Here is a 9,785-nt window from a genome sequence, read left to right as displayed (position 1 = left end):
ACTGTACTATACCAATGCTCTGTATCACGCGTGAAATGGGTCTAGACCCGTTCACCGTGCACTCGTGTTCTTAGGCACTTTAGATTTTAATTTATTCACATTTTCTACATTATCACACTTTATGGCTTCGTCACCTTTCAGATGTCGGCCAACATGGCTCGATTCGGGGTATTAGTGGACATTCTTGGTCGGGGTGTGTCATTAACGGTCCATGATTTTTGGCCAAAAACATAAAAATAAAAAAAAAAAAAAAAGTCAGAATTCTTATCGTTGGCCATATGTCCAATTTTGGGCTGTTGGATTTCAATTTTTTTCAAATCCAACAATCCAGATTAATTAATTTAATATAAATTATTAAAAATTGTTTAAAAATACAAAAAAAAAAAAAAAAAAAACGAATTTTTTTTTTCTATAAATACCTAACCATCATCTTCGAGTCCGGATCTTATTTGTGAGGATCTCGGAGATCCGTGAATCGTGTCTGTTCATCGTACATCGTGTGGTTAGAAATCATTTTAAATATTTTAATTTAAAAATTAACATAAACAGTACTTGACAAAAACTAACCACATGATGTACGATGAACGGACATGATTTATAGATCCCCAGAATCCTCACCAAAGGGACCCAAAGAGGATATTGTTGGATCATCTTCCCCCTTACACCACATTTCAATATTTTCAACACTTCGAACTGAAGCTTTCATATACTTTTGTGTGCAAAAAATGGCAACTTGGAGGGTCATTGAAGATGTTACATTGTATGAATGCTGGGTTCAAATTACTCATGACCCGATTATGGGTAATGAGATGCAGTTGTGAGAACTTTGGAGAGAATTACTACAGCGTTTTGCGATAGGCTTGAAAAATACGCAAGAAATAGTCAAGGTTTTCAAGGTCGTTGGAAAAAACTCAGCAAATCGCTTGCTTGTTGGAAAAACGCCTTCTCTCATGCTGCCATTAATCTAAGTAGTGGCAGAAGTTTAGCGGATCATGTGACAATATTTTTATTTATTTATTTGTTTTACACTTTGCATTTTATAATATTGTCTTATCCCACATTTTATAGACACTTCAAGCACAAGCTTGGTACAATACGAACAACAAAAACAATTCATTCAACAGATGGGAATGTTGGAATGTTGTCAAAGATCGTTCCATATACAAACTTGTGCCAACCAGTCTAGAAGTTGTCATGCACAACATCCTTCTAACCAATAGGAAGGCGACACATTTGAAAAGCGGGAAGAAAAACCTCATCAGGGACTTTAGAACAATTGATTTTCTCATCCTCGCTATCTCATCCACTTGATTTGTAGATGTTCCATATGCAAGCATCTACAAGGCAGTAGTAATTTTTTAGTGGTGGAGATGCATTTGGTCATTTACTGTTCATTGAAATCAATTACTATTCATTTGGGTGGATTAAGTACTGGTTTGGTACTGAGGTGCTTTCTAAAAAGTGGGTATAAAAAAAAGGTGAGCTCAAAAATGTGTTTGGTAAACACTTAAAAAAAGCTTATTTTCTGAGTTTTGGGTAAAAAAAGCTGAAAACATGAAGCAGCAAAAATGAATTTATTCTCACATCACAGCAGAAGTAATTTTTTTTCAAATCACAGCAATACCAAATCAGCTCTAAATGAACTTTGGACCAGCTCATTTTTTAGGGGTTGAGTTGCCCTAAAGTTATAACAAATAAATTTATGAGCAAAAAGCGCCACCGTTTTGTTTTGTTAAGATAAACGGCAGGCGTTTTGTTTTTGTTGGGTTTAGTTATTGGACTAAAATTGAAATCACTGAAGTAAATACATCGAATAGGCCCATCGCCTCCAGCCCAAGCTCTCTCTACCCGAAACGGCACCGTCCATTCACCAGAAAAATCAGAACGCCGAAGAGGAGTCCCATCCGCATACGCAACCCAACCACATAGTGTGGATGGAACCGCCTATAACCGACGAACACGTGGAAAGCCACCTCAACCCTAACCTCCCCCCTTCCCAGGGTCTGGAATCTCCTATAAATTCCCAAATCTTCCACCTCCCTTTCTGGAAAACCTCCACAACCCAGGCCAACTGGTTTTTGCTCCTCTTACCTGACGTACCACCAAATATCTGTACACCCCCACCACCTGAAACGCAATCCCAGATCTGACCTCCCCCACCGCCCTCCCTCTCTTCTCCGATCGTCTTCTCTTCTCCAAGGTACCTCCCCAATCTCAAATCCCTAATTCCCCATTACATATATCTATACACACGCATGTACGTGTGTGAATTGGATTGTTGCAATTTTTTATTTTTGATGATGATTTTTCGACGTGCAGGTTGATCTTTGAAAACGATGGTGTCGGACGCGAGCAAGAAGAAGGCGGCGCAGAAGAAGGCGGCGGCGGCGGCCAAGAGAGGTGGGAAGGCGGCGGCGGCAGCTGCTTCGTCAAAGGCGGCTGCGGCCGACAACGGAGCCGATAAGCTGGCCAATGGAGTCGGGTCCATGCATATCTCGGATCGGAACTGCACCGGCGTGCTCTGCTCGCATCCACTTTCTAGAGATATCCGCGTATGTCTTCCAATACGATGTCGTCTCGATTTATTTTTGTTTTTGCATATATTTATATGGTCTTTGTCTCTTTGACATAGAGTATTTAATATGATATCTTAATTTTTTTTGCCTTTAAAGAAATTTAATTTATTTGTGAAATTTTTTTTTACTCAGGTGATAAGGTGGGCAATGTTCCATTTAAGTTTGTATTTATTTACTTAATTTTTAATCCGAAAAAGTAATGTACGATGCAATATCGTTGAATGTGGTAGGAGACAGTGTAATTGGTCCATGGGAGAAATTAGTTAGTTTTCGTAACCTGCAAATATGGTTGAATGTTGTAGGAGAAGGGTGATAGAGCAAGAAGAATTAGATGTAGCGACAGTAAATTTTATTTATTAAAGTTTAAAGCTTTAAGGTTTTAGTATTTAGTTATCTGCTCAAATCTATATTTGTTGCTCGACTAGGAGGTTTCGTTATTGATATTGTGTGTACAAGTGAATACTTGATTTCCTAGTTTTTTAAAGGTTGTAATCTGGTTTCGTTATTAGTTTGGTATCATGGTTTGAAACCTTTTTAGGTATTATGATTAATTAACGCGTTTCATTTGCTGTCTGTTTTCTAAACATTGGATTCAGTTGATTTTCCAATTGAAATGGTTGGTAATAGTGATGAAATGACATTTTTTGTGACCATTGCAGATTGAGTCTCTGTCAGTTACCTTCCATGGGCATGATCTGATAGTTGATTCTGAACTGGAGCTTAATTACGGAAGGTTAGTCATACATGTTTTATTCAAGTATTAAAAAAAAAAAATTCACGATTTGGGTAATTTTGTTTTGCTTATAGATATGCTAAAGTTGTGTGTTTCATGTTCCTTTTCAGACGCTATGGTTTGCTTGGGTTGAATGGGTGTGGTAAATCCACCCTTCTAACTGCCATAGGGCTCCGAGAGCTTCCAATTCCGGATCACATGGATATCTATCATCTCAGCAGGGAAATTGAAGCTTCAGACATGTCTTCACTTGAGGCTGTCATTAGCTGCGATGAGGAGAGGATAAAGTTGGAGAAAGAAGTTGAAGAACTGGTAGCTCAGGTATGCTGTAGTAAATTAAATGTTAGATTTTGTATTACTTTGCTCTTTGATATTCAAAGAATTGGGAAGTACAGAAACCAGAGTTTGGTTAGTCGTTATAAATTAATGTGAATAACTTTTAAGGGTAAAAACTGACAAGCTTGCATAATTCGGTATGAAAATCCTCTTTAAACGAACTTATAGTTTCTTAGCGTAATGTTCCATGGGTTTTGTAAACTTTCCGGGTTAATACCGTCACTAGTACGCTCCAATAACCTATTCGCAGAAGTCTAGATGCTTTTATTCATTTTGTATCATAGATCATACAATCATTGCTTCAACTCGTTAGAGAGGATGGGATCCAGTAATGGAATTGTAATAGTACTTTTGTTTTACGCAGCTTCATACCTTTGTATGCATTTCTTATGACTTGTTTTACCTATTTTAGGATGATGGTGGTGGAGAGCAGCTTGAACGCATTTATGAGCGCCTTGAAGCATTGGATGCAGCAACTGCTGAGAAGCGTGCTGCTGAAATTCTTTATGGTCTTGGGTTTGACAAGCAGATGCAAGCGAAGAAAACTCGGGATTTTTCTGGTGGGTGGAGAATGAGGATTGCACTTGCACGTGCTCTTTTTATAAACCCAACCATCTTGTTGCTTGATGAGCCCACCAATCATCTTGGTAAGTTTAACTGGTTCGAAATTTTAGTTATTGTGTTAGATTTTTATTCACTCTATACCGTACTATTGAATAGTCTGTAGTATGGAAGGAATTTTGTTGTTTATGGGTTATATATCCTTTCGTTTTAAATTGTTTGTACTTTGCCATTGTGTAAAGAGTCTTTATACTGTTGTGAGAAAACGGGATGGAGAAGGAAAGGAAAGGAGAGACCTAAAGCAGAAAGTAGTTGGGCATGGAAGTTTTTGGCTTTTGTTTTTCAAATTTGAGTTTTGTGAGTTGTATTTTTTATGTTATAGATCGTCTTTTGTATGGCCTGTGAAATCACATTACCTAGTTAATTTTCCACTTTATAGGCCTAACCTTTTAGGTTCTCTTTTTTGCTCGTTATATGGGCAGGATAGTTCTCATTACAACTAGACTTTCGTTGTAGCATCAGGTTTGGTGGTGTAGTGGGTTTCACCATTTTCTTATCTAGTTATAAAATGTATAGCCAGTTTCCAAAATTGGTTGGATTGGTCCACTTATCAGTGGTTCAGAGTGTACATAGAGACCGAAAGTCATGTCAGGAATCTGATATAGAACATTTCCCCTCTTTTCTAACTGTTTTTTTTATTTTTTATTTTTTTAAAGTTTAGGTTAATTGTGGGGATCAAATGGTACTTTTTACTGGTGTTGTGTCATTCCTGAACCAGCAATGGGAGTTATGTGCGGCCATCTCCTTCCCATTGTCTTGTTAATACAGATTTGTCATTTTGGTTTTCTGAGTTATCATGAAAAAGTGGAGAGATTGGATGCATTTCTTTTTCAAACAGTACAACTTCGCGTAAAGAAATTCTTACTCATCCCCATCCCAACATTTATTTCTCTTGTTTAGGTTGACTTCTGAACAGTATTAGTTTGGCGAACTTATTTCACTGTGGTGATACTCAGTGTCTGTGCAGCTGTTTGACTCCATTAATATGATTTTGTGTCCGTCTTTTGGTACAACATATTTTTATAGCTTGAGTTGCTCATGGTTAGTTGTCTTACCTTGTTAACAGATCTAGAAGCTTGTGTGTGGTTGGAGGAGATGTTGAAGAATTTTGAGCGAATCCTGGTTGTTATTTCACACTCCCAGGACTTCTTGAATGGTGTCTGCACAAACATCATCCACATGCAGAACAAGAAATTGAAGATTTACACTGGAAACTATGATCAGTATGTTCAGACCCGTTCTGAACTGGAGGAGAACCAGATGAAGCAGTATAAGTGGGAGCAGGAACAGATTGCTAACATGAAGGAATATATTGCTCGGTTTGGGCATGGTTCAGCAAAACTTGCTCGCCAGGCGCAGAGCAAAGAGAAAACCCTAGCAAAAATGGAGCGCGGTGGGCTTACAGAGAAGGTGGCAAGAGACAAGGTTCTGATCTTCCGTTTTGTCGACGTGGGAAAGCTGCCGCCACCAGTTCTTCAGTTTGTTGAAGTCTCATTTGGTTACACTCCTGATAATCTGATCTACAAGAACATCGACTTTGGTGTTGATCTGGATTCGCGTATAGCTCTGGTTGGGCCAAATGGAGCTGGAAAGAGTACTCTCTTGAAGCTGATGACGGGGGAGTTGTTTCCTTCTGATGGCATGGTCCGGCGGCACAATCACCTTAGAATTGCCCAGTTCCATCAGCACTTGGCTGAGAAGCTTGATATGGAACTGTCTGCCCTAGCGTATATGATCAAAGAGTACCCAGGAAACGAGGAAGAGAAGATGAGGGCTGCAATCGGTAAGTTTGGCCTCTCGGGCAAGGCACAAGTAATGCCAATGAAGAATTTATCTGATGGACAGAGGAGCCGTGTGATCTTTGCTTGGTTGGCGTTTAGGCAGCCCCAGTTACTGTTACTGGATGAGCCAACAAATCATTTGGATATCGAGACAATCGACTCGCTGGCGGAGGCATTGAATGAGTGGGATGGGGGTCTGGTTCTTGTTAGCCACGATTTCAGGCTCATAAACCAGGTAGCTCAGGAGATATGGGTGTGCGAAAATCAAGCCGTGACCAAGTGGAATGGCGATATCATGGACTTCAAGCAGCACCTGAAGATAAAAGCTGGTTTAGCCGATTGAGACCGATATTGATATTGAAGTTCCGTCTCGAGTTTGTAGTGGTTAATTTGTTAGCCTTGCTGACACTTTGTATGAGACAATGTAGCGAGGAGGGTATTTAGTATTTCCGAGCCATCTTCGGAGACTCTTGACTAGGACGGAAGACGAGATGGGAAACGGGCGAAGGCTTGGTTATTGTTTCAAGCCGGCGGCAGTTTCTATTGCCCTTTGCCCGGTTTGTAGGTGGTATTTTTGTTTACATACCCTTTCCGCATATTTTGCTTGGTTAGCGGCCAAGTTCGATTAAGATTATTACTATGATTATGATATAGTTGTTATTTTAGGTGAACACTGGTATGTTTATGTTATACTATTCCCTCGAACTGAAAGGGTATGTTGTACTTATTTGCATTATTTATTTATAAATACCGGAATTTCTATCTTCTTCTGTGTCGTGGGATGACATTTGTCATTGAAATAATTTCAACACTTAAACGTGTCCTTTCCAATTTTACTTGTGTCATTGTAATAATATATTTTGTTTTATTCACCTTGTCTGTGTTTATGGTCTTCGTTTCTTTTCTGGTCAAATTGTTTATAGTAATTTTCTTGCTTCACTTTGCCCCCTATAATCTAATCCGTGTGTGTCAACGTCATGCTTGGGCTGAATCCTTAACATATTTACAAAAGTGCCCATCGCCAAAAGACACCATCTTGGATGTCAAACTGGCAGCATTGCGCTATTCGTCATGATCGAATTAAATTCTAAAATTTTGGCACAATCATCTTGAAAGAATCACAAACCTACTATAATTAGAATTACTTTAAAATTCATTCGTTTGTTTGCATTTTTCCCAAAGTAAATTTGCATGTGTAAAGTCTAGTTTTAAGTATTTGGCTTTCCTTCTCAAATATTGTAATTGAACCATCACACATGCTCAATCTAGCTTTAGAATATACTCAGATTATGGATGTTGCTGCTGGAGGAAATGTTCATGAAGTGGCTCATTTCACATCAAGATGTTTGTTCATGCATGTGCATTTCATATCTCATTTTGTGTTGCATTCTATCTAGTTTGATTGTCTAGTTAGTTTTGCACGCTGACTTCCAGCTGTCTAGGCACACAGATTAAGACATCTCATATGGGCTAACTGACACCTTTATGATGGTAGTCAGTTTCTGGCCATTAATCTGCCTAGATCTCTTGTGCAGTCGACAAGTGTCCTTGGGACAAGTTGGCTGATGAAAAGTCAGATTTCCTTGGGTATATCTGCTCTTAGGGTTTCATTTTTGTTCTTGGGGATTCAGAATTTATTTTAAAGAGAGTGATTTCAAAGCTTTGAGCTTGCATTTTCTTCATTTATGGAACCCTAGCTGCAAAACCAACTTCATGGATTAAACACCCAATCATTATATGTTAGGGTTGCATTGTTTTAAGATTTTGCATTAAGTTCTTGATCTGGTTTTAAGTTTTAAATCCATTTTTAGACCAAGCTTTTGGATTCAAATTAGAGTCTTCATTCAACTGTTTGACTGGAGAATCTGACTAGTCGTTTGAAACCAGATTTTATATACATATCATAACATCATATCATTTCATGATTTGAGTTGATATTGGTGCCACATGGTGAAGAGCTCAGGAGGAGCTGCCACTTAGTAAAGACCAAAGGAGTTCATCTTGTGTAAGGTAATGTTGTACAAAGGTAAAGCTGCTTCGTAGATATGGATCTAGGAATTGAGTTTGTGTGATATTTCTATAAAGGTTTGTTTACACTAGTGGATTGGACTCAGTGGAGAATCCTCGATTTTTTAACCCAGATGTGGGTTTTTCCGGCCAAAAATATCTTATGTTTAAGTTACGTGTATTGAGTTTAAGTTATGTTTATTGTGTCACACATCCCAAACACACATACATGGTACATATATCTAGTTAACATCTAAATGGCATGTGTTCACTGTTATGCTCACTTGACACATTGATAACTTGCAATGAACTACAACTTTGTTGATAGGATAGTTTTTAGAAACTGAAATTGGTATTTGAATCTTAGATTTATTGACTAACAAATCTATCTTAGTTGGCTAGCGGGTTTGACTAGTCAGTCCAGTGAATTATAATTTTTATATACAGGTTATTCCACCTGGTACCAATTTCAATTGGTATCAGAGCCTTGCTCTAGATATACATAGAGTGATCTCTGGGATTTACTGGTATTTGATGGAATCTCATCATGGGCCGTGAACGTGTCAGTAGCTCGTGTAATACACCTTCATTCTTTGATGGTACAAATTATGCTGCTTGGAACGAGAAGTTTCAAAATTTTCTTGAGGCACAAGATCTTATTGCTGTTGATTATCTTACTCTTAAGTGGAAGGCTCCATCGCTGCATCGAGGGTAGTCACTCTTAAGATGCTTACCCAAGAGATTTCAAGCAAAGAAGGTTGCCATTCAAGAGTTTTAGGACCTAAATGAGATCAAGCTTGGAAAATTGGTTAAGAAACTCATTACCTATGAGATTGAGCTTGAGATGGATGAAAGTGACTCCAAGAAGAGAAAAAAGTGACCTTTATGGTGTTCAGAACTGTGAGGCTGTTGGTGATGTGTGTAGACATGCCTCAGAAGATGATCTTGCTTTATTCGTTAAACAATTTAGAAGAATTCACAAAAACAAATGGAAAGATTCTAAATGGTTTAGTGAGCCATCAAGCAGTTGGGAAAAACAACTCACTAGAGTGAAGACTAAAAGGGTTCACTAGAAAATGAGACAAAGGTTTATTGAAGGTACTTGGTCTCTACTTTGCATGTGGTGGAAGTGAGCACTGTGCAGCTGATTGTGCTAACACCAAACACCTTAGTCAAAAGCGAGAGAAGGCAATCATGATTGATTGAAGTGATGTCAATGAACAAGGTTCTATGAAGTTTGATGAGTCGTCAGATGATGAAGAAAAGGTTGTTGCTTTTGTTACTCCATTTGAGGAAGTGTCTGTAAGTGATGATAATTCTGTTCTGAATACGAATGAAGAGATGACTTATGATGAATTGTGCATTAAGTATGATACATTCTTTGATAAGACATGCTCTACAAAAGTGGAGAAGATTGAACTAGCTAAGAAAGTTACTGAGTTACAAAAGGAAAACAAGTCTCTTCGTCCAGTCAGAATTGTACTGGATGAAAAGATTGGTTATTTTGAGGCTCATGTTGAAGAGCTGAATGAGAAAGCTCATAACTGCAATGACAAAGTTGAAGATTAATATGTCATCTCTACTCTTGAAGCTCAGGTCCATAACTTGCTAAAATCTTAAGAAAACTTGACAAATCAAACTCATGTGTTGAAGGCAAACAATGTGATGTATTATGAGGCTAACAAAAAATAGCTACTTGAGCTGAATGAGGTAGATGATAAAGTTATTCAC

The 9,785-nt window shown here is 38.3% G+C and overlaps 1 protein-coding gene across 1 annotated transcript; it reads left to right on the top strand.

Moving 5' to 3' along the window:
• The first annotated feature begins 2,038 nt into the window (after positions 1-2,038).
• LOC137741700 (ABC transporter F family member 1) lies at positions 2,039-6,811 on the top strand. Its single transcript, XM_068481411.1, has 6 exons — positions 2,039-2,200; positions 2,320-2,552; positions 3,236-3,309; positions 3,420-3,630; positions 4,058-4,292; positions 5,333-6,811. The coding sequence occupies exons 2-6, from the start codon at positions 2,337-2,339 to the stop codon at positions 6,388-6,390; spliced, it is 1,794 nt and encodes a 597-aa protein (XP_068337512.1). The 5' UTR covers positions 2,039-2,200; positions 2,320-2,336; the 3' UTR covers positions 6,391-6,811.
• Positions 6,812-9,785: the final 2,974 nt, after the last annotated feature.

The sequence above is a fragment of the Pyrus communis genome, chromosome 8 (assembly GCF_963583255.1).
Source record: "Pyrus communis chromosome 8, drPyrComm1.1, whole genome shotgun sequence".
Taxonomy (NCBI): Eukaryota; Viridiplantae; Streptophyta; class Magnoliopsida; order Rosales; family Rosaceae; genus Pyrus; species Pyrus communis.
Note: the sequence above shows the minus strand (reverse complement) of the source record. Positions and strands in the feature narration are given on the sequence as shown.

Bases quoted from the DNA above. Each gene is read 5' to 3' on its own strand.
- LOC137741700 (XM_068481411.1), top strand. From the start codon at position 2,337: ATGGTGTCGGACGCGAGCAAGAAGAAGGCGGCGCAGAAGAAGGCGGCG. The intron at 2,553-3,235 runs GTATGTCTTCCA...TGACCATTGCAG, and splicing joins CACTTTCTAGAGATATCCGC to ATTGAGTCTCTGTCAGTTAC. The intron at 3,310-3,419 runs GTTAGTCATACA...GTTCCTTTTCAG, and splicing joins CTGGAGCTTAATTACGGAAG to ACGCTATGGTTTGCTTGGGT.